General features: G+C 46.6%; 1 protein-coding gene across 1 annotated transcript; it reads right to left on the bottom strand.

Moving 5' to 3' along the window:
* Positions 1–273: 273 nt before the first annotated feature.
* YKT6 (YKT6 vesicular SNARE protein) lies at positions 274–21,943 on the bottom strand. Its single transcript, XM_088443207.1, has 8 exons — positions 21,769–21,943; positions 21,527–21,641; positions 20,797–20,879; positions 6,485–6,585; positions 6,008–6,112; positions 3,254–3,319; positions 1,777–1,878; positions 274–1,272 (listed from the first exon to the last, which is right to left on the bottom strand). The coding sequence occupies exons 2-8, from the start codon at positions 21,628–21,630 to the stop codon at positions 1,237–1,239; spliced, it is 597 nt and encodes a 198-aa protein (XP_088299333.1). The 5' UTR covers positions 21,631–21,641; positions 21,769–21,943; the 3' UTR covers positions 274–1,236.
* Between the last annotated feature and the right edge of the window lie 3,187 nt (positions 21,944–25,130).

The raw sequence follows: 25,130 nt of genomic DNA on the forward strand, positions 1-25,130 counted from the left end.
GAACACTTATGGCACCATATAAAGAATAATATGGATGGACATTATGGCACAGTATTGCAGGAATTGATAAATATGAATAAATAACCATTGCTATGATTAACCAAATAAAGCACACGCTTATTCAGTGGCTGCAGCTATCTCCTAGGCACATTTTCCCAATTCTACATCGAAACAGAACTGCTCCTGACCTTACTACTACACCATAAAATTGTCCCCACACTGGTATCAAACATCTACCAATGTGTTATATCATCTTATCCAGCTTTTGGTACAGAAAGGTTTATCCAATCTTTATTAAAATACATTTTTGCCAGAAATAGTTGAAAAAAAAAAAAAAATAAATTCACTGGAGATTAGAACAAAAAAAACAAACACTGATATACATTAATAACTTATCTATACAGCATGTGAATTAACCATTTCCAGATCATGTAGGTCCACGGAGAGATTTAATCCATCGGTTGTTGAAAAGTTTTTGGATAAGATGAGGCGGTAAGAGAAAATCGAGATCTTCGGCATTAATGAAGAAAGGGTTAATTTGTGGAGTGCGCACGGTCAGGTTTGTTATGGATGTGCAGATTCCTTCATTTCCTTTCCTGGTTTAACCCTTACAGCATGGGTACTCCAGGAGGATGGGGGAGGCTATATTTCCACTCTCCAAATACTAAAAGGTTAATGCAATTAGCAGATGTCTTACTGTATGGAAAACACGGGGTTAAAATATTACTACTACACTAAATATGACTGTTAGAGGAAGAAGCAGGCTTGACGATTAACCCCATCCCTCGAAGGGAGATCATTTTGGGGTTAAATCCATGTAGCGTTACTGCAATACAGAATACCAAATCACTAAACATCACTCTGAAGCCTGGTGAGCTTTATAACATAAAGACTGTTTGGTGATACTCAGTATCACTTTACACATCAGAGGAATGGTTGCATTGAACAGAAAATAGTCACATTTCTGCCCCTGGGTATGTTACTCAAGACAGGGGACAACTACTGGAATTTTAGGTCTTGCAGTAAAAATGAAGCACACATCAACAGCCTATGCAAACAAGCCATCCCCCCCAATTACAAAATGAAGGTAAAAATAGAATTGATCTGAGGGCAGCACTGCTTACACTGCCCCCTGGTGGGGATGGAGAGGACTGCATAATAGCCGATTTGGTATGTCAGCCCCCTGATGTCGTAGTGTTCATTGTCTCGTGTCCGGTCTCCTCAGTTGTTATCACATCACATAATCCCACAGCAAGAGTTCTGTTTTCGCGCCTAAGATGTGGATAGATGGAAGTGGGGACAGGTTGTAATAGGTCGTTAAAAGAGTAGCTGTCCTCATACATATATATTAGTAGTTATGGATCCTGCCCCACCTATCCCTTCCCAGCCCAATCTCCGCCCCCTCTGTCCCACACTACAACCTTTTCTCGTCCCGGTGCCCCTCCTGATCCCATCCAGTTACCAAACTGCGCGATGACCCAATTTAACTAAAGTTCCAATTTTATAATAATAATAATAATAATAATAAAACTTATGTGGGGAAACATGCTTCTGATTAACGCTAAAAGAATATCAAGTGACAGTCACAATGCAGCTGGTCAAGTGTTTTACCACAGAGCTTAAAGGGAACATGCATTTTGTTTTTTTTATTAACTTCAGACACTTGGCAATGCTGTATCCTTTCCTTCAGAACAACGTCCTCCCCACACACCATCTATTTTCCCCAAACGGAAGTATCATCTGCGCATTCACCTCCGATATTCCCAAAACACTCACCGTTTTATAGAAGGCCTTGGACTGGGTTCCCAACACTTCTGATTTACTGACCAAGTCATCCAGCTTCTCCCCGCGCTGCAATAAGGACTCCATAGTGTTGTGCTGAGAACGACAGAATAAACACCATACTTACACACTGAGGACAGGGCACTACAACAACAGGGGTGTGCGGAGACCATCATCTACATACACTAACAATGGGGGTGTATCAGGCCACATCTATATATACTAACAGCAAGGGAGTGCCGAAACAGCATACCTGTGTTAGTATATGTAGATGGCGGTCTCTGTGCCCCCGTTATTAGTATATATAGGTTGTGGTCTCCTCACAGCACTGTTCGTTTATGTAGATGTGGTGCTGTGTCTGTGCCCTTATTTTGTTGTACATTCATTTTCCTAGTGCAACTCTGTTGTTCATACGTATATGCAGATGTCTGGGCACACCTCCGTTGTTAGTATATGCAGATGTCTGGGCACACCTCCGTTGTTAGTATATGCAGATGTCTGGGCACACCTCCGTTGTTAGTATATGCAGATGTCTGGGCACACCTCCATTGTTAGTATATGCAGATGTCTGGGCACACCTCCATTGTTAGTATATGCAGATGTCTGGGCACACCTCCGTTGTTAGTATATGCAGATGTCTGGGCACACCTCCGTTGTTAGTATATGCAGATGTCTCGGCACACCTCCGTTGTTAGTATATGCAGATGGTGGTCTTGGTGCAGCTCTGTTGTTTATACGCATATACAGAGGTCTTGGTACACCCGCGTTGTCAGTATATGAAGATGATGGTCTTGGCACACCCCAGTTTGTAGATAGTGGTCTCATCACACCTGTGTTGTTAGTATATGTAGATGGCAGAGAGAAGTATCTACATATACTAATAATAGAGGTGTACTGATACCACATCTACATATACCAACAACAGAAGTGCACCAAGAAACGACCACATCTACATATAAAAACAAACAAACAAACAAACAGTGGTGTGCCCAGACCACCAACTACAGTCAGGTGCATAAATATTGGGCCATTGACCAAATGTTCATATTTTGGCCTCTATTCACCACCACAATGGCTTTGCAGTTAAAGCACATCTTGCTTGTTTCATTTCAAAGCCATTGTGGTGGTGAATAGAGGCCAAAATATGAAAATTCTGTCAATATCCCAATATTTATGCACCTGACTGTACATATACTAAAACTGGGGTGTGCTGACAGCACCATGTATGTATGTGAACAACGCAGTAGCACCGAGACCACCATTTAACTATACAAACCGATGTGCACTAATACCACTATCTAAATATACTAAAACAAGTGTACTGCGGCCATCCCCTTCATTTACTAACAGGAGGTGGCAAGTTCACCATATCTCTATATTAAAATCAGGTCTTTCCACCCATCCTCAATTTAGGAAACAGCTGACCCTCACATGCAGGCTTGTAAGGTGCAATCTCCAACATTGAACTCACCAGAATGATTTTGGTTTCGTCCAGCTCAGCCTGCACTTTGCTCATTGGATCTGCATCTCGCGGGTTCTGAGGAGAAAAACAAAACAAAAACCATAATATAATTTATTTACTTCAAGCACCGATGTCACTGTGGTAGAAGACCTCTCACATCACAATCAGTTATAGCAAACGCTACATTCTGTCCTCCTTAGCAAGAGCTACATTCACCCACAGCATCTTAGTTAGGTACATGAAATGGAGAATTAGCAAATAATCAAAGCATATTTAGGACTTGCTTCTGTCATCTACATTCTATACACAGTAAGCGGGACCCTCCATATAGACTTGTTGAGAAAAATGAAATCTCAAATACAAAAACGAAAAGATCTTTGCATCTGGCCAAATAAATAGAAAAAAATTGTAAAAGCAAAGCAATGGAAACGTATTACAGTTCAAGCAAAGACATTTGTACAAACTGTTTTCTGAGCATAAGGATAGTTTTTACCAGCTGGAGCTTCATATTGCCTCCGAATACCTTCCCACTGACAACGCTGCTCTCCAGGACCCAAGAGTACATGTAGGAGAGTCAGCAGTGACGTGGACTGGGAGGAACCGCAGTGACAGGTCAGTGTTCTAGCTGCTGCACACTAGTAAAAATTCTCAGTGTTATATAATGATATGAGGATGCACAGAGAATAAAGGATACAGAGTATTCCCAATGCTCTGCTCCACCTCAGGGTCTTTCAGAGCAACTAGACAGCCAGTAGGGTCAGTGCTGGAAACAATTACCTGCTTAAGGTGTGTGGTTTTAGGGGACAATACTGTATATTACTTATTAGTACATGTAATGTTATCTATTTCAGTTACTTCATTTGGATAAACAAATTTGTCATTCTACTAAGTGAAATCTATAATGGTGGTACGCTATTCTTTGAACAAAGCTATGAGCATACAGACTTTGCAGTGGTACCAATAGCAAGCTTCTTTATAAGCCAATGGACGTTAAACCATACCTTTACAGGGCAAATTTACTTCAGAAACAGGGGCGTTACCAGCTGCACCAAACTGCTGTAACAGCGAGGTGTGACATTAATCACTAGTCACCTATAAGGATAGCTTTTATTATTTTTCCTTAGTAGTCATGATTATTGCTGCTATGAACGATGTAAAGTTTGCTCATGTCATGCAATTACCATGGCAACTAGTCATATGATATGATGCAGAGATGTTTCAGGATACCATGTTCTCAGCTTGCATGTCCTCCTCACAATCCCCCATTGCCATTACTTGAGCACTGGCATCTGTAAGCACTGCCCAACACTATGGTATGGAAACAGCAGGACTGGAAGATACAGAGTGCAATTCTTATAGGGAAGTCATTGCACCATACGTTTTGAAAGCCAAAATTTGTGGATTCCAACAGAGGCGCGATAAGCAGAGAAGAGTGTGGGGGTGCGTCAGAAAGAGGGAAAGCTTGGGTTAATTGGGGACATTTATATTGTTTCAATATACTGTACAGCTGAACATGACGAGGACTCCAACTCAGGTCAGACTAGCCTCTCCTCAGGCACTATAGGCAACTACTTCCCATATAAATCTGCCACTCTGATTTGGAAAAACACAGAAACGTGATGGCGGGAACAGAACTCATTAGCTCTGCCGTATTCCTATGCCCTGTAACCAGGTTCTCACATTTTACATGTATAGTTATTGACATATATATATTTTTATTGTTTTTTCTAGTTATATTTATACTGTGCTTTTGTATGCACTTTTTGTCAAATATATACTGTGTGTGTGTATATATATTATATATATTTTTTTTTTGATGATAATGAATAATAGCTACATTAAACTCCATATACAGTCAGGTGCATAAATATTGGGACATTGACAAAATTTTCCTATTTTGGCCTCTATTCACCACCACAATGGCTTTGAAATGAAACAAACAAGATGTGCTTTAACTGCAGACTTTCAGATTCAAAATTCTGTCAATGTCCCAATATGTATGCACCTGACTGTATGTGCCCTAATGTCTTAAGGTGCCTACACACTTGGCGATGTGCTCACGATATACGATTTCCCTTGAACTCTCCCCCGGCAGCTCCCCAGGTAGTCCTACACACTATTTGGAGTAAAAAATGTCCAATCTGACTTAAGATCGATCGTGCATCCAGTGCATTGTGTCCCAGATTGGCAGATCTGAAGATGCCATGTACGACCAGCGGGGACGCGCATCGCATCGTGATCATGAGTGGGGACTCGCGATTTGGGCATTTTTTACACGGTCATTCCAATGCGTCGGAATCAGCCAGATTGTGTAATAAAAAAAAAAAAAAACGCTAAGTGTGTAGGCACCTTCTAGGTTGGAATAGGCGCTTCAGCAGTTTTATACTAGAGAAGGAGAGAATGAATGGCCAGATATACAAAACACAAATCAATCTGCACAGAAAACATACACGACCATTTATGTCACAACAGATTTTGGATGACAATAACCCCAGAGGAAAGTGGCATTGCATCAGAACTAAAAGTAGATTAGGCATTCTGTTGCAGCCATCCCAGGATTACAACAAATGTAGAAATAGGAAAACAGATTTATTAGTAGAACTGAAGAAACACTTCTGCCACTTTTGAGAAATACCTCAGTCTGGTCTGTATAACATTTAACCTATTTAAAAAAATAAAATAAAAAAAAACACGCACCCTGAAGACAGAATAGGACATGAATATGTTTTGAAATACTGAGGGACTATGAATAGATCACCTTACCTGATACTTGGCAAGGTAAGAGTCCAGAGCGTTGTACTGGATAGTGGCTGGGGAGCCAGACGGCCAGTCTATCCTGTCCACCTGGGTGCTGAACTCCTCTAGGACCTGGGCAGGAGGAGACAATCAGAGGTGGCATATAATAACTTACACACTCTCCCGAGATGCTGGGAACAGACTCCTGGCGGTGCGGCCAAATGCCTATACCATGTAACCAGGTTCTGACATTTTACTCATGCAGTTTGAAAAAAATCTGAGAGCATCTGACTGGCTGCATCTCAGATTACATAACGTCCCCCAATATGTTGCACCTCAAGACTAGAGTTGTCCAACACTTTAGCCTAGATACGGTCGACCATGTAACTTTGGAATGAAATTTTAAAAAAAGGAAGTTATATCATTTACAGGAACAGACATCTATAAATCGTAATAGAGCTATAAAAATTTTACCTGGGAACTGAGGAAAGTAAAACATCCTACCTTTTCCAGGAGCGTGAAGCAGACTCTCTGAGGATACTCCGCATCAGCTACCACCACGCCGGCCAGGGAGTCATTCCGTACATACACGTGGCAGAGGTATTCTGTAGCAGGAGACCAGTTACACATTAAACATCGCTCCCAGCAGGCAGCTTAACAACCTCATACAATGCCTGCCCTTGTTTTTTTTTTTTTTTTTTTAAAGGCTTTTTTAACATTTAGATAACCCATTTAGGTTTATTTAATCTGCAACTTCTACAAAATATACTGCTTTATCTATTTGCTATGCAGCCAAGTACTGATATTACCCAGCAGAATTGTTTCTTGACATTGCCCAAGCTGCTCTCTGTGTTCAGATATAACATTAGGCAGGAGAAAGACTATAAAACAACTATGTCTGATAATATAAAAACATGACAAACGGAGAGATAAACCATAAAACTAAAGCAATGTATTTAGTAAAAGTCGCTGGAGGGCTTATAGACGCATATACAATAAAGTCACTTAGAGGCTGAAAACAAGATTTTGGTCCTTACGTGATCATTCTGTTCATCTGCAGTCGTGGGTGACACTGGAAACCATGGGGGATAGCTAGAGAAGTCTGGGCACTAGAGAGTCAACTTTCCAGGCAGCTCAGGCTCCTCCTCCCCCAAACTGCTCAGGTTTTGTCCTGCAAAGGTCCAAATGACAGGGGACAAAAGAAGGAGCACCCAACAGTGTCAACATGAGGAATGGGAGACCTGGTAGCAAAAAGCAAATCTGTAACACAACCAGAAAAAAACACAAAAAAAAAAACACAAAACCCAGGAGCGAACGGCGAACATAAGGCCCCACGCTGAGCCCCCCAGGAAGTTCTGACCAACCGGCAGCTACTAAAAGATGCTGGATGGTTAGCCAAAGTGTAAGCGTGACAGCTGAACTCCCGAATCCATCTAGCAAATGTTTGCTTGGAATCAGGCAAATCCGTCTTAATCACAGAATAAAGGACAAAAAGAGGGTCCGAGCTTCGAAAACCCAGAGATCACAAACACTGAGAGCCTATATTACATCCAAGAAACTGAGCCTCCTTTACGGGGGAAGGAGGGAACCACATTTTCGTGATTAACATGAAATCTGAAAATCACCTTCGGTAAGAGTCCGCAGAATCTGTGTGGAAAACCAGGAAAGAAGATATACAGGACAACGCACCCAGCACGGGTACCCGATGGGCTGAAGAAATGTCCAAAAGGAACACAAACAGTCTTCCACGTAATCCACTGACTCTAAGGGCTCCATTGGGGGATGTTGGAGAGCCCTGAGTACCAAGACCAAATCCCAGGGATCCGCCAGTGGTACAAAAGGGGGGCTGAAAGAGCAGAAACTTGAACTTTCAGGATGATAGACAAAAACCTAAATCAAAACTGGATAGCAAAAAAGATTAAATCTTAGCAGGAGGGAAAACTTCAGACTTCAATTTCTTTCAAGAACACCAGGTGAAATAAGTCTTCCAAATCCTGCGGTAAGCCTTAGCCGAAACCGGACGGGTGACCCCAGCGGTCCACTAGTAGTTGGCATATCTCCGGAGAGACTACTCCCCTGGATGTATGTCATTGCAGCCGAGATAGTCGGCTTCCCAATTTTCTATTAAGTAAACTGACGACAGTATGGAGAAAACTCTCCACCCACCTGAGGATTCTACTGACTTCCCTCATGGCCTGCAGACTGCGCATGCAGTCTTGATATATGTAAGTGACGGCGGTGGTGTTGTCCAAACGTACCTTGACCGATGACCCTAGGTTCCGCATGCAGAGATGCCCTCTGGAGAATAGACTGCATTAATGCTAGTTGGGAGACAACTTTGTCTCGAGGGAGAAACATTTTTTGACCCGAGTGTCCAACAGAGCTCGCAGATGTACTAGCTGTCGAGAAGGCGCTAGATTAGATTTGCACCAGTTGATGATCCACACGTGGGACTGAAGAATCTGAACCATCTGAGTGAGGTGGGTCAGTAACATGTCCTCCGACTGGGCAGAGAGAAGGTCGTAAAGATAAGGCACTATGCAGACCCCCTGAAATTGCAGGATGGCCGCCAACACTGACATCACTTTGGTGAATAATCAAGGTGCCGTGGATAGGCCAAAAGGTAAGGCCCGAAACTGGAAGAGGTCCGAAAGGGTCGCAAATCCGAGGAAAACACTGGTGTCCTTCACAAATGGGGATGTGCAGGTAAGCATTCAAAACATCCAAAGATACTAAGAAATCCCCCGGTTCCAGAGCCTGCACAATGGACAAGAGCGACTCCATCTTGAATGTGGGCACATGGAGATAAATGTTCAGGGACTTGAGGTAGAGGATAAGGTGAAAGGAACCATCCGGCTTTCCTACAAGGAAGAGTGTTGAAAAGAAACCCGAGAGATAACTACCAAATCCAGAAGGGATTTGACACAAATCCTTTTGCAGGTTCGTGAGGCAGACATGTGGTGAAAAAAATTACTCGGGGGTTGGAACTTGAAGGACCATGTATAGCCTTTTCCTACACTCTTTCAGACCCAAGATTTTGAAGTAGTCTCCCACCATTCCTCACGGAACAAGCACAGACTGTCTCCTACCTTGGAGACATCTGAAAGGCAGGGATTTCAGAGTAGTTATTAGATTCTGCATCGGCCTTCCAGGGTCAAAGCCAAAGTGACCGTCTGGCTGTCAGTGATGAGGCAGATACCCTGGCTGAAAGAATACCAGGAACATAAAGCGCCAAGATAAGTAGCCGCTTCTCAGACATTCTAAAGAATAGACAGATCGGAGCATTGAAACTCCTGAATGAAGACCCTCGTAAAGAGAATCAGACCATCTTTCTAATGCCTTGGAGACCCAGCCAAGGCTAAGGTGGGGTGCATGGCCTCGCCAGAAGCCGAGAAAATAAAATTGAGAAAACCTTCCAGTTTTCCATCAGTGGCATCCTTTAAAGAGGTCACATTCGATAAGGGAAAAATAGTAGCTTTTGCCAAACGCGCTATGGGAGCATCCACAGGAGGGGAAGTTCCCCATCTAGATCTGTCAGCCAGCAGAAGAGGATAAAACGACAAATTTCTCTTAGAAATGTTTCTTCAGTAAAGGCAATGTCTCCGTGAGGAGATCATTTAATTGAGCAGAGGACGAAATTGTTACACCCTCCTTTTTCTTACGCTTAAATAAATACGGATCTGGGGAGGATACGTCCAGTGTTAACATGCGAAACGGATCTAACCTCAGCAATTAATGCCTCCACAATGGCAGAACTAGCGTGGTCCTCTTCCTGAATGGAGGATAAGTCCACCTCAGAATCCTGTTGAAAATCCTCCTCAGACAAGGAGGATACTATAGAACCAGATTCATAACCAGAATTGAGAGGTGTGGGCAAATTTATTTTAGAAGGGAGAGAGCCTGTAGCAGGGTCCAGCATCTGTTGTAAGGACATGGAAACCTGAAACATACCCTGAATGGACTGAGATAGACTGTGTGCCCAAGGAGGCTCTAAAACCTGAGGAGAGGGAGCCGTATAAGGTCCCAACCATAGTTCCTGAGGTAGTTGCATGGACATGGCCAACTGCTTAGCCAGTGCAGACATAGCGTGCGACAGATTAGAACACAGATTCCGGTTGAGGACTAGAAACCTGGGGCCCAGGCTGTAGCAGAGCAAGTGATACATAAGCCACCAAGGTCCTGTAAGTATCTTGGCACTTCCTACAGGAAAGGGACTTAGTAGAAGCACCTTTCTCCGTGACAGTCATGGAACTTCCCTTGTGAGCCATATGAATGACAAACTGTATATATGCAGATACAGAAAATAAATCACCATCCAGGGCACCAAGTCTATCTATACAGAAAAACAAACAAACAGTCTGGGTAAACCTGCCATATAAGACTGAGTAAAAAGGTTGCAACCACAGACAGTAGAAAATATCTAGCACCAGAATAACACCAACGCCAGACGGCAAGATGTATGGCGAGAAATAAACACTAAAAAACCTGGTCCAGGAGCAACATGGTATCAGGAGGGGAGATCTGGCACTCTCCGCAGGAGGCTTGGATACCGGTAGCAGGCTGCTAAAGATTGCGCGCTCAGCGTCCAGGGGGGAGGAGGGTGGAGACAGAACTGAAAGCTCGCACCTAATGAGGAAGCGTGCCAACAGTGCGGAGAGGGGAGAACAGGGAGAAAGGCACTAACTTACCTGTTTCCGGCTCTCTGGATGCAGCCGCAGCTCAATGCCTGACTGAGGAGTCTGCGATGGCAGAGCAACTGTCTCCGCTGACAGATCTCTGCCCACTAGAGCCGGCTTCGCCACTCAGTAATGCTGAAGGAAATTTAAAAAAAAAAAAAATGAATAAAAAAAATATATACATACAGCTGCAGAGCAGCTGAAAAATATGTGTCCAGCACCTGTGGGCACTAGAGAAAAAACTGACTGCCCTGAGCAGGGGTATGGGGGATGAAGAGCCTGAGCTGCCTTGAAAGTTAACCCTCTAGTGCTCAGACTCCGCCAGCACCAGCTACACCTCATGGCTTCCAGTGTCCCCCAGGAGCTGAAAGAGAAAAAAAAAAAAAAAAAAAAAAAAAAAGAAGAAGGGGACACCAACAAACTAAACAGCTACAATAGAAGACTCCACTGTCAGTCTCCAGACTGGGAGAATGAGTGAAATTGTCTTTAAAACATAACAGGATAGCAGGGAGGTCAGGAGGGGGAAGATGGCTAGCAGGCAGATGGCTAGCAGGGAGGAAAAGTAGATAGCAGTGTGAAAACTACAGGAAAGGCTTTTTTAAAATAAGTACAGCATCATTATTTGGTTATAAGAAATATTAAAACTTATATTTTAGATTAGTGCCAAAGGGAGCCGGGTGCTTGTTGTGCTGTCTCCAGCCCTTTTCATTTTACTTTTTATTTGATTTTCATGTTTCGCCGACTTCCTTTTCTCAACCTTGTTTAGACAGGGGAGGGCCTTCATAAGACAGCAGATAGACTATAGGGCAGTAGGAAACTAGTGCTGACGAGATTAACCAGGCACATGCAATGCAGACCATTATTATTACATTTATTTACAGGGCGCCGCAAGTGGTCCGCAGCGCCGTACATACAGTAAAGGGTACACAGAACATTACATTACAGTAACCAAATTATAAACAGAGCACAAGTAACAATTAGCAACACAATTCTCCATACACAATACAGCTGGGAAGGTGAGGACTGTCATAGAAGTGCTAGAGAAGAGGGATGTGAGACAGTGGGGAGGAGGATCCTAATCCTAGGAGCTTACAATCTAGGGACCATAATTATAGGTTAATGCTGCTTCATTCATACTACTGTTTTCCTGGTTCCGCACTGCATGAAATGGGGGGCTTACAATGCAGATTAAAACACAGCCATATATGAGCCTGCAGATGCACAGCATCAGGTTATAAGCACACAGTACAGATAGAATGGCGGTGTGTGCAGAAAGCACGCCCGAGTGGGAAAGGCAGAATCCAGCCCTCCTTATAGGAGCTTAAATTATGGACGGGCTACTAGGGAGCTCCCACCATCAGTGGAAGCACACGGCGCAGCCTTGTAAGCGTGGGTGCGAGATGGCCCCCAGCCCTGGACATGCCATGATTCAATTACTGAGCGGGGAAGTGATAGCATGTGTATATTTTGTATTGCAACTGGCCCTGCTCTGTAGTGCTGTAGCAATCAATCACAGGGCTAGCTGTTCTCTAACCAGGCTGGAGGACGCTTGCCTGACCTGTCCACCACCCTTGCTAATTAAGGGTGGTGGGTTATACTCACTGCTGCCTGGCCATCCCGTGCGCGGGAGGCTCGCAGGATCCAATGACCCTGTGGTCAGGGACCCGTACACTAGCCTCCATAAGTCGTGGCGGCTCCCACGGTGCAGGCAAACTACAGCAGCAAGCAGTCTGCATGTGAAGATCATTGAAGATGAAGGTCAAATAAAAATAATAAAATAAAAGGAGGGCTGGAAACAGCCCAACAAGCACATGGCTCCCTCCAGCACTAATCTAAAACACTAATTCCAGTGTCCCCTAGTGAATGAAGGAGTAACAAAAAGGGAGAGCGGACCCAAGTAATCCCAGGGTTACAAAATGATTAGGGGATTGAATCCCTACTCGCATATCAAGCCCTCTCAGCTTCAACTCATTCATTTTATTCTACGAAAAGAAGATTGTACAACACTAATGCCCACCCAACGGCCCTCCTATATTGAACATACATACAAATTATGCCCACACTGGCAATGCACTCATTTCTCATTCCGAAACAGTACTTCTAAATACTCAGTACCTTGCAGTGTGGGAAATGGTTATCTGGAACCAAATTGCAGTATTAGAGTAATATTTACTAAAGTGCGGGTTTTTAGGAGTGGAGATGTTGCCCATAGCAACCAATCAGATTCAAGCTAATATCTTCTAGAAGGTACTAGATAAATGATAAGTAAACCACTTATACCCCCTTATAGAGAGGGACAGCGCTAAAAGTGTGATCCAATTCATCAAGAGAGACTCTTAAGGGGCCCATACATCTGCAATGTATTGCCCAAATTCCCCATTCTGCGGTCAGTGGTGTTGGGGAATCAGGGAAAATCAACATGTTGGAAATCCTTGATTCACCGATCCAAACCAAAAAGTCAGGATCCGTGAGTCAGATTTTTAACATGCTATATATATATATATTTTTATTTTTTTTAAACAAAAAACAAACAAACAATCTCAGAGAGCCTTCAAATAGAAAAAAAAGACGACTTAATAGGTCTATGAAGCAACCAAAGAAAACAATAACAGAAAATTGTGATTAAAGAAAAGTGGAGAAAAGACTCCACTTTAGAGATTTTTAGACAGAGAAATTAATATTACAAATGTAGCATTAGGTGAGGAAACTGCTAATTTATATAGAGAAGTTGATAACTCATTTTATTCAGAGAAAGCAATGTGACAGGCAGAGTAACAGACAGGGATGTGCAGGACAGAGAGGAGATTAGCCTGGGGAGACACAGGAATGTATACAGGAGCAGCAACCCACCAGGGCTACAGAAGAGACTTCTACTATGGCAGAGAAAGTGTCCAAAAGGAGGCCAGGAACAGGTCTGCATAGAACAGGAGGGCAGTGATCAGGTTCTTCATTTTGCCAATCTAATTCTTATGCCCACCAAACACTTGATAAAAAACACACAAGTGCTGGGAAGGAAAATTCCATTGATACCTTGTTACCCACAAATATTCTACCGCCAACAAGAACCCAACAGAGCATCACTGATGAAAGTTGGGCACAATTGCAGTGCAACACTTTTTCACAAAAAAGCTCTATGTTTCACAAATTTGTTTACGTGCAACTGTTAAGGTGCATACACATGTAACGATTTTAGTACCCAACGATTTTCGTTCAGATTTTCCCTTGAAAAAGTAAACGAAAATAGTTGATGAAAATCGTTGGTGACTAAAATAATGAACGATTGTCAAAGATTTTCTGAACGATGAACGATTTTTTAAGCATGCAGACAGTGAATGGACATCGTTCATTCTGTACAACATTAACGATTTTCTGACCAAAAATAGTTATGTTGGACAGTCAGAAGGTACGATGAACAATAACTACCAACTACAAACGGGAGCGCGCATTGGTAGTTATTCATTGTTTGCTGCTTAAAACTGAACGATTTTTTGAACGACTTAACGACAAATCGTTCAAAAAACTCAGGCACATTGCTGGAAATTACCATGCTTAGGGTGGCTTCTAAATGGCCATTAAAGTTGAATACCCGGTGTTGATATATGTATGGTGTGATGCTGCTGACTGGGGCTTCACAAGCTCAGTATTGATGCGGGGGCGATTTGCTGTTGCAACGACAAGTAAGTGCCAGCAACAGCATAGGAACTTGCCTTCCTCCCGGCCCTCTCTCATCCCAGATAGGTGGATTTTTGTACACAGCCCTATGGGTCAATAAATAAAAATCTGCAAATCCGGTGGTACCATATGTGCGGCATACAGCCACACTTACTCGCATCCACAAGTAAATTGCTGGTAACTGGATTCACCCTCTAACAGTATTAGTTCCACTGCAGTGGAGAGTTCATTTAAATTGCAGGTAAAATATAGAAATAATATTTTTGTGCATGATTATTTTTAAGAGAAAAATAAGTAAAAAGTAAAATGTTATGATGTGCAACCATTGAGGATTTGAGGGACATATGTGAGGTCCCAAACGATCTAGCGGGCTGTCCACCACTACCTCACAGAATCATCATTATGGTAAAAAACAAGAGATATGGTAAGAACTTACCTTTGTTATCTCTGTTTCTACGAAGTCCATAGGGTCCACAGGGTTGACCTTGGGGTATAGCTGGATCTGGATCCACGGGCACCACGCAGTTAAAGCTTTGCTGCTCCCAGGATGCACTTGGGTCCGTCCTCCTCTATACCCCGCCCCGGCCACAGGCACCTCAGTTGGTAAGCAGCTAAGGCCGGAGGAGGAGACTAAACAGAGAGAAGGAAGACTGGAACACACAAGAAACCATACTCACAGAAATGGGAGACGGAAAACCGGTGACCAGCCACACAGCCCAAATGAAGCCAGGTGCGTCAGGGCGGGCGCCCTGTGGACCCTATGGACTTCGTAGAAACAGAGATAACAAAGGTAAGTTCTTACCATATCTCTTGTTTTCTACTTCAGGGTCCATAGGGGGTCCACAGGGTTGACCTTGGGGATGTCCCAAAGCAGTTCAACTAAGGGCGGGGACGCTCCTGTGCTGAAAGGAGTACCCGGCGCCCAAAGGATGCATCCTGAGAGGCGAAGGTGTCAAACGCATAAAACCTCAAAAACGTCTGAATTGAAGACCAAGTAGCCGCCTTACACAGCTGAACAGCGGAGGCGCCACGTCTAGCAGCCCAAGAGGGACCCACAGAACGAGTGGAATGAGCCTTAACAGAGGCTGGCACAGGTAAACCCTCCTGCGCATAAGCCTCACAAATAACTGAACGAAGCCAACGGGCTAACGTTTGCTTGTTGGCAGGCCAACCCCTCTTGTGAAAACCGAAGAGGACAAACAAAGAATCCGACTTCCTAACCGAAGCAGTCCGGTCCACATAGATTCTAAGTGCCCGGACCACATCCAAGGAAGCCTCACCAGCAGAAAGATCAGGTGACTGAAAAGCTGGCACAACAAGTTCCTGATTAATGTGGAACTTTGAAACCACTTTGGGCAAAAACTCAGGACGCGTGCGGAGCACTGCCCTGTCCTGGTGAAAAATCAGAAAAGGAGGGCGACAGGAAAGCGCCCCCAATTCTGAAACCCTCCTGGCCGAAGCAATTGCCAGGAGAAAAATGGTCTTAAACGTCAGCCACTTGAGCTCCACCGACTCAACCGCCTCCCAATTGAGGACTCCGAGAATGAAGACTGCCGAGATCGCTGGAACGTGACACTCCGCCCAAGCAAGAATGCGAGACACCTCCGACATTGCTGCCCGACTGCGAGTTCCCCCTTGGTGGTTGATGTACGCCACCGTGGTAGCGTTGTCGGACTGCACCTGAACCGCCCTTCCGTGAAGAGCGGGGCCGGACGACTGCAGGGCCCTGTACACAGCCCGCAGTTCCAGGATGTTGATGGGGAGAAGTGCTTCTTCCGCGGACCAACGACCCTGAAGCGATAATGAGCCGGTCACTGCCCCCCAACCCCGAAGACTGGCATCCGTCGTGAGCAGGACCCAGTCCGGGATCCAAAAGGGGCACCCCTCGACCAGATGCACAGTCTGAAGCCACCAAGCCAAAGACTGCCGAACCTCCGCGGACAACACCAGCATCTGAGAGCGGATCCGGTGAGGTAACCCGTTCCATTCCGATAGAATCAGCGCCTGCAGGGGCCGGGAATGGAACTGGGCAAATTCCACCATGTCGAATGTCGACACCATGGACCCCAGAACTCTCATAGCTGAATGGACCGACAGGCGGCAACTGCTCAGGCAACTGTGTATCCGCAGCTGCAGGGAGGAGACCTTCTCTGGAGTCAGGAAAATCCGCTGCTGACGAGAATCCAGCAGGGCTCCCAAATGAACCATCCGCTGTGATGGAATCAGGGAGGACTTCTTCCAGTTTATCAACCACCCGTGTGCTTGAAGACAAGCAATGGTCAGGTGGAGATGTCGAAGAAGCACCTCCGGGGAGCTCGCCAGCAGCAGAAGATCGTCCAGGTACGGCAACAGACGTAGACCCTGACCCCGAAGGTGGGCAGCCATAACCGCCATCACCTTGGTGAACACCCTCGGAGCCGTGGAAAGGCCAAAAGGCAACGCCCAAAATTGGTAGTGATGGTTCAGGATAGCAAACCTCAGATACCGCTGATGTGCCGGTGCTATGGGCACATGGAGATAGGCGTCCTGGATATCGAGGGAGACCATATAATCCCCGGGTTCCATCGCCAGAATGATGGAACGTAACGTTTCCATCCTGAACCTGGGAACTCTGAGGTATCTGTTCAGAGACTTCAAATTCAGGATAGGGCGATGAGAACCATTGGGTTTCTGTACCAGAAACAGAGTAGAATAGTACCCCGTCCCGCGCTGAGACTGCGGAACGGGAACAATGACCCCTGCTTGTAGCAAGGATTCTATAGCTACCTGAATCTGACCAGCTTTGGTCTTGTCCAGAGAAGGACTCGTACAGAAAAACTGGTGGGGCGGCCTGAACCGAAAAGACAGGGCGTACCCCTGAGAGACTACTTCTCGAACCCAGGCATCCGTGGTGATATTGTGCCAACACTGGGCGAATTGGAGAAGTCGGCCTCCCACTCTGGGGTCCCCCAGAGAGAGGCCCGTCCCATCAGGCAGCAGGCTTATCCTCCTGCTTGGAAGAAGGGCGTCGAGCACTCCATGCCTGCTTCTTGGGCTTGGGTGCGGCCTTGGTCGCCGAATGTCTCGGGAAGGACTGGCCCTTGGCCTTACCCTGAACCCGAAAGGACCGAAAGGCAGAGCTCCTCACTTTAGCCGGCGCAGAGGCCGAAGGGAGAAAAGCCGACTTGGACTTAGCCAAAGTATCCACTATTCTGTCCAAATCCGGACCAAATAGTAAATCACCATTAAAAGGCAAGGCCTCCAGACCCTTTTTTGAATCTGCATCAGCCCTCCAGGACCTCAGCCACAGGGAGCGCCGAGCAGATACCGCTGCAGCCGACACCCTAGAAGTGAGCAGGATGGCATCCAAAGACGCTTCCCCAATATAGGAAGCTGCATCCCGCATCTGTCCCACTAACGCTCTCTGGATATCCGGAGCCTCATCAGGAAAGGTATCCTCCAAGGCATTGGCCCATGCCTCAATGGCTTTAGCCACCCAGGAGATAGCCATGGACGGGCGAGCCACCGCCCCGGAAAGAGAATAAATGGACTTTAAACAAGTCTCCACCTTCCTGTCCGTGGGATCCTTCAAAGAGGAGATAGACGGCAATGGCAACGTCGCGCTTTTGATCAAGCGGGTAACGTGGGAATCCACCGCCGGCGGAGTTTCCCATTTCCTGCAATGAGCTTCAGGAAAAGGATAGTTCGCCGCCAACCTCTTCTGTGGATGGAACCTCTTACTAGGTAATTGCCAGGCCGCCGCCATATGATCCGATAATTGATCAGACAGGGGGAACACAGTTGAGGTCACCTTGGCCTTTTTAAAATTAGGAAACTTCGACCTAGGAGCCGGCGCATCATCCTCAACATGTAGGATAGCCCGCACCGCCCTAACTAAGGCTGGAACATTAATGGAGGACTTAGCTTCCACCTCCTGCCCCATGACATCAGAGTCAGAGTCCTCATGGATTTCTCCATCATCTGAGGACACTTCCGAGTCCGACAACTGCGCAGCTAGTGAACTCACAACTGGACGTTTAGACACCCTTGGTGGCACATCACCTTGCAACATGGACTGAAACGCCGAGGATGAAGCCGCCAGACTCTGTACGGAGCTGGATAGAACATCCACCCAAGGCGGAGGCTGCAAAGGCACTACAGACTGACACGTCCCTGGGGAAGACTGCACATACACAGGCAGTCCCGAGTAAGGACCCACAGTCTGGGCCCCGGGGGAAGACCGCAACATTTGTGGAACCCTCGGGGAATGGGGGATGGTGGGCTGCGGTAACGCCCTAGAAGGGACCGCTGATGGGACCGATAACCGGTCCGCAATAGACGCCAGCACCTGTGAAAACATCGCCCAAGGAGGGTCCTGTGATACAGGGGGGTTGGAGGGGCCCGGTACCAGCTGGCACCGCCCGCACAGACCATCCTGAGATAAGTCCTCCCCATCAACTCCAGCAGCACAGCGTCTGCAGGAAAATAGCACAGGAGCCACAGAGCGCTCAGTCTCCTCATCAGACATGATACCGTAAATCACAAGAAACAGGTATCACCAGAGGAATTACGGTTTTAACACCCGCGCACTCACCAGTATGCGACACAACAGCCCAGATATGGTACTGTGTAGCACACAACAGTATGTGACTGACCCCACAAATACGTGTTTTATATAAGTGAGGGTCTCAGAAAAACGCCCTTCCCCCACACACCTGCCGGGCCGTAGGAGAAGGAAAGGGATAGGTATAAGCTGACAGTAAAGGAGAATAAGTCACAGACAGGCAGCACTAGCAATAGTCACATACAATGCAGAAAAGTTATACTCACTGCACCTTCCGCTACAATCAACCGCCTAGATTCAGTGTCTGGGAGGGCTATAGCGCTGTGTACACTGTCCTTTAGCAGGGGAGAGGTACACAGGGGGACCGGTCCACTTGATACCGCCTGGGAGTCTGCGATGTGCCAGTAAAGATGGCCGCCGGAGACCTCAGAGGAGGAGTGGCCGAGAGATAAGAGCAGCTCAGCGACGCCAGACTCCTAGTTGAAAGGCGCGCTGAGCTGAGGGGAGGAGCCGCTAGACAGGGAAGGCTGCCTCCCCTGGCTAGCAATTAACCCCCGGGTTGCCGGTCCCGCTACCAGCCTGATACCCTGGTGGTCTAGCGGACACGCGGGGTATTCCTCAATTGAGGGGGAGCCCGCCGCCGCCGCTAGCGCCTCCGGTCTGTCCCCAGAGACCGGAGGCTCCTGACTGCATTGAAGTATGCGCGGGCCGCCGCACGCGGCGACCCGCGGCTTACCTGATCCCCGTCGCGTCCGGCAGCAGTCAAGGGAGTCCCCAGAGCCCAGCTAGTACAGGCTCTGGGGTCCCGCCGCGATCCCCAGAGCTGTACTGGCGTCGCGGCGCCAGCGGGGAGAAGGAGCGGCAGCGTGGACGTCCTAAAGGACAGTCTGATGCTGCCGCTCTAACAGTGTAAAAAAAGTAGAAAAAAATAAAAAATTTCTCTTTTAAAATAAAGCTTAGGGGCTGCTCCTGCAGCCCCACTGCGACAGGGTGACCCGACTCCGGCCGGGCACCAACTAAAAACTGAGGTGCCTGTGGCCGGGGCGGGGTATAGAGGAGGACGGACCCAAGTGCATCCTGGGAGCAGCAAAGCTTTAACTGCGTGGTGCCCGTGGATCCAGATCCAGCTATACCCCAAGGTCAACCCTGTGGACCCCCTATGGACCCTGAAGTAGAAACATCAATATTAGCATTGTCAACAGAAACAATCCCTGTCTAAAGCTGGGTACGCACCTGACAGATATCTGCAGATGACTGTTGTTCATACACACTGAACAACCATCATCTGTCATCTGCCAGCGTATCCCGCTGGCCGGGGGGTGTGTTGCACCCCCATCCCCGCAGCAAGTGTACGGGCGGTCTGCAGATATATTTGCCATCAGCAGCGCAGCATAGCCGACGAGTTAGGTCTGTGAACTACGTCGTTCACAGACCTATCGCGATCGATTGATCGGCCAATATATCTGCCAGTGTGTACCCAGCATAAGGGTTGGAATCATAACCCCCTAATAAATTAATGGACAAGTAAACATAAATATCATCAGGTCTGCTCACAGTACACCTTATCTGGATGATTTGGTGTCCACCACAAAAGGATCACTAAACCAGTTATAACTACTAGTAACATCCATAAGTAGAGAAACAATATGTTTCATGACCTCAGCAGCACCGAAGGGATTTGAAATAAGACCCCAGACATCCTTTTTTTAAGCCACCACCACAGCATGGAGCTACCGCAACAAATATATAAAGATGCTTTTTATACTGTACATTAGTATTTTATATGTAGCTGTCTGAGCAACAAAATCAGTTAAAAAACAAACAAACAGAATGCTTAATTATTACTATTCCCAGATTACTACCCATGACTGCTGGGGTAATATAGATTGTAATTGATTTATTTTCTAAATGCATCAGACACTCACCTTGCTCCTTCACCGATGACCGGCTTCCCTTTTCTGACCGCTCCACTATGAGCTGGCTGGTAAAGGTCATAAATTCTTGTACACTATAAAAACAACAGAATATGCATTGCTAAAAAAAAAGAAATAAACCTAATGCCAACACCACCTCCTAAATATCTCTCTTTTACAGGGAGACTAGGAAAATAGCCACACATAAATTCATCATACAACGCCCAAGTATAGATAAAAATGTATATTTAAACTCATTGTTACATTAGCAACATATTCTCTAAACAAGAGCCATGAAATTGCTAACATGATGTAGTGCATTTAGCATTTTTACCGTATTAATAACTTGCATGTGCGAAGAGCGGTAGTGTGTGGACAGGAGGAAAGGAGCTGCAGTATATAGGAGATCATTAGTCACACCAAGCAGATGATATGTCTGGTATGGATCGTGCCAACTGAAGGTATATAGATGTTGGGCAAAATTTACTAAGCAGCAGGTTCTAAACCCCGCCAGTTTGGCGGCAGTTTTGCTATCCGCAGGTTTACTAAGGAAAAAAACCATTGCAAAACTGCCGTTAAAACAAGTTTTAGAATAGAACAGGGCTGTTTAGAAACCGCCGCCAAACCCCCGGGGTTTAGAACCCACTGTCAAACTGCCAGGGTTTAGAACCCGCCGCTTAGTAAATTTTGCCCACTATATAATACAGCCACAGTGCCCAGGACCCGGTGGGGTCCCCATTACCTGGACCTCTGGAAGAAGCTGAAGGAGGACACATCATAGGCACTTTTCAGCAGGTGGACCTTGTAGTCTCCCTTATACAGTATACTCAGGCTGTACAGCTTCATGGTTCGCTGGCCTATAGGGGGCAGAGTCAGACACGTTACATCACCTGCTGGCGGTATACACAGACACACAAAGGCAGCAGCACAGCCTGCACAGAGTCATGCTGGCCCCATGCACAGGTTGTTACCGCCCAGCCTCACCTCCTCTCCGCACGGCAGCCCGGCTCCGCTGTCTCCTGGATACTATCGGTTTTGTTTCAAGACACGGAAGCTGCCCTTCCCGTTACACGTCACGGACCGGAAGTGGGCGCAGCACGAAATATTCTCCTCCCGGAACGGAAGAACTACGCTTCCCAGTGTGCACTGCGCGGTGCCCTCCCTACAGAGAGTCGGGTGGGAATATGAGTCCCGAGTTCCAATCAGGCAGCGGCTGCTTCCTTCCTTCTGTTCCCCCACGGTGGCGCCGCCTAGTGGTGGCTGATGTGGCGGCTGCATGTCTCTCATTTCAGCAGGGGCCGCCCCCTATCAGTGTGTTACTCCTCTAACTTTTAAGTGATTTTTCATAGGAAATTTGCATTTTTATGTGCGCACCCCCCTGAGCAGGTGAAAGTTAATAAAATGTCAGGACATTGGGCCTGATTCGGACCCGCTCGCTAAGATGCATACTCTCGCTGCTGCCGATGGTATGCATTGCGTATATGTGTATGCATTGTGCGCATACCTTCGCGAAAGTTCACAATGCGTTTGCTCGCTGCACATAGACAACCCAGCAGAGTGAGTGACAGGGGAAGCTGTTTGTAAGTGATAACGGGCTGGCCATTAAAAACGGGGGAGTGGAGGTGCAAACGCAGGCGTGCCTGAGCACCTCAACGGCGTTTTAGAGGTGTGTATAATTAAAAGACGGCATCATAGTACACGTCACCTGGCTTGTTTTACACTGAAGTGCTTGTGGCAGGGTATGGTCAACCTTAAGCGCTGCGATAGCATCCGATGTACCGATGGTTGCATACACTTCCTGGACATGACGTGCACAAGTTGGCGTCTTAAAACTGGCTGGTGGGTGTCTGCATACACTATGATCGCTCTTTAATAAATACTGGGTGTGCTAATGCATTGCTTTGCGATAGCACTTCCTACGCAATTTGCATACAAATCGTGCGAGCGGCTCTGAATCAGGCCCACAGTCCAGAACTAGACTCTTCAACATGACCCGTTCCATTAGGTACAAAATAATCTGCTCCTGGACATCCTCCTTAAGTTATGATTGTAGCCACCTGTTTTGAGGCACCTTTCTCATCAATTAACTAGTTCAACACAGGTGACTGCAATTATGAAATAGGTGGGAAGTCCAGAAATGTTGTGGGACAGGTATGTGGATGTTGTGGGACAGGTTTGTGGAGGTGTAAATGCTGTGGGACAGGGAGGTGGAGGTGTAAATGCTGCAGGACCGGTACGCGGAGGTGTACATGATGCGGGACAGGCACACGGAGGTGTACATGATGCGGGACAGGTACGTGGAGGTGTAAATAATGTGAGACCGGTTGGGATGAAACCAGCTTGAGGTGGTGCAGTTGGATCCTGGCCAGGTTTTTGGGGGGTCAGGTTCCCAGTTGGACCTCCCGTTGGTGTACACTGGGCAGAACCTGAGAGCCTGTTCTGGGCCTTCCACTGGATGGATTTGGATGAAAACTTCTAAGAGGGGAGGCCATTGGTCTGGGATGACTAACTTAATAACTTGAAGATTTAAACCTGGGTAACACCGGGTACTTCATTTAGTTTATTATAATTTGCATTTTTGAGAATTTCATGCTGATGAAGCGATCGAACATCATCAGCCAAAAGGCAAGCAAAACACCATTCTGAGTATGAGGTGATAAGTTTGAATCCAAGGTATGTCTGTATTTTAAATTAAGGAGACTGACATAGCTTTATATAGTTAGAATTCACAGTCTTCCATTGGTAAAGTGTCAGACTGCAAAGTATGAGGTGCTTGGTTTGAGTTTCAGCTATTTTGAAATGAAGGAGAATATGACTGAGGGTACTTGAGGTCAGAAGGGGAGGATATGTAATCAAATGCAGAGAGGAGATGCCCAGGACTCACAGAGCAGGAAGCTAAAGCGCCTTGAGTGTGGGGTTGGGGGAGGTGCAGAGATAGGGGTATTACTATATGGTGGTTCAATGTCTGTGTTTTTTTTCCTGTGGCGTGAAATGTGTAAATTTTTTCCGGTGAGGGCCAATGTGGGTTTTTTGTTTTTATTTACTTTGAGGGGGTCATGGGTTTTATGCTCCACAAATTCTCACAGAGGGTGCTAATAGACCTAGGGCAACCCTGCATCTGTCCTCAGGATTTTTCCTGCAGCCACAGCCTGACAGTGATTGGCTGAATGGGGACAGCTATCTGATTGGCTAGAGCATGGCTGCATAAAGGATTTTGGCCCTGATTCAGAGCCGGACACTCTGACCAGAGCGCTCGCTCTGAATCAGGGCCCTCCTCCATTAAAATGGAGCGTCCTTCTGGACGCTCGTATAGCTGTGGGTCACCACCCACAGCATATACGAGCGTCCAAAAAGATGGTCGCGATGGTCAAGACCATCGCGACCATCGGACTTGCGAGGGAAACCCTGCGGTCGGGTTTCCCAGCCACAAGCCCTGGAGTGATTTTGGCTCTATCAGAGCCAAAATCACTCCCACTGACATCACTAGTGATGTCAGTGGGGCCGGCTTCAGACGGTAGGCGTTCCCATGGGAACGCCTCCGTCTGGCCGCCACGCCCTCAGCACGCTCCCCAAAGGGGGCGTGCTGTCAGTCACCATCGACAGCACGCCCCCTTTGGTGCGAGACCACTGCGCATGCGCACGACGCGCAGTGGGGGACCATCGACCCACTTGCGAGCGTACTGCCGCTTGCGAGTGGGTCTGAATGACCCCCTTTGTCTGCCCATGCTAATATACTCATAGCACCTACCAATGTTTAAGTTTGGAGTCAGAACAAAGGAAGCATTTCAGAAACCTACATACAATACAGAGGGAACTCCAGAGACTGATACAACAGGGAGGGAATTCCAGTAACCGATATACAATACAGAGTGCATCCCAGAGACTGTCAAACAATACAGATGTTTGTGTCTCTAATATCACTCTGTGGATATAGCGCCTAATTCACCACGGAATGCAAAAGCGATAACGCACGCAGTTTAACTGCGATTTTATGCTAATCCATTGTGATTGCAAAGCCTCCACTGCACTACATAAGGACGCCCACTTTACCTTACACACATCCGTAATGTTTTGTAAGACTGCAAAAACATCGGTACAATCTAGTACCATCGCAACCTCACACACACTTGCACAAGCCCTGACCTTACTCAGAAATTGCTAACTTCCACGCACGCTATCAGGCCTCAGGCTGCTTAGGGCATCACAGTGGATTATTTATGCACGCCCCTGTAATGGTGTTCAAAGGCACTGGCACACCTGCGTCTGCTGGACCCCCACCCCCGTTACCATCCGCGGCGCTTCTTGTCAATCACTCTGCGATGGGTCTGCATAGCCGCTGCAATCGC

This window comes from Taudactylus pleione, unplaced genomic scaffold (assembly GCF_031769625.1).
Source record: "Taudactylus pleione unplaced genomic scaffold, aTauple2 ptg000329l, whole genome shotgun sequence".
In the NCBI taxonomy this organism is placed as follows: Eukaryota; Metazoa; Chordata; class Amphibia; order Anura; family Myobatrachidae; genus Taudactylus; species Taudactylus pleione.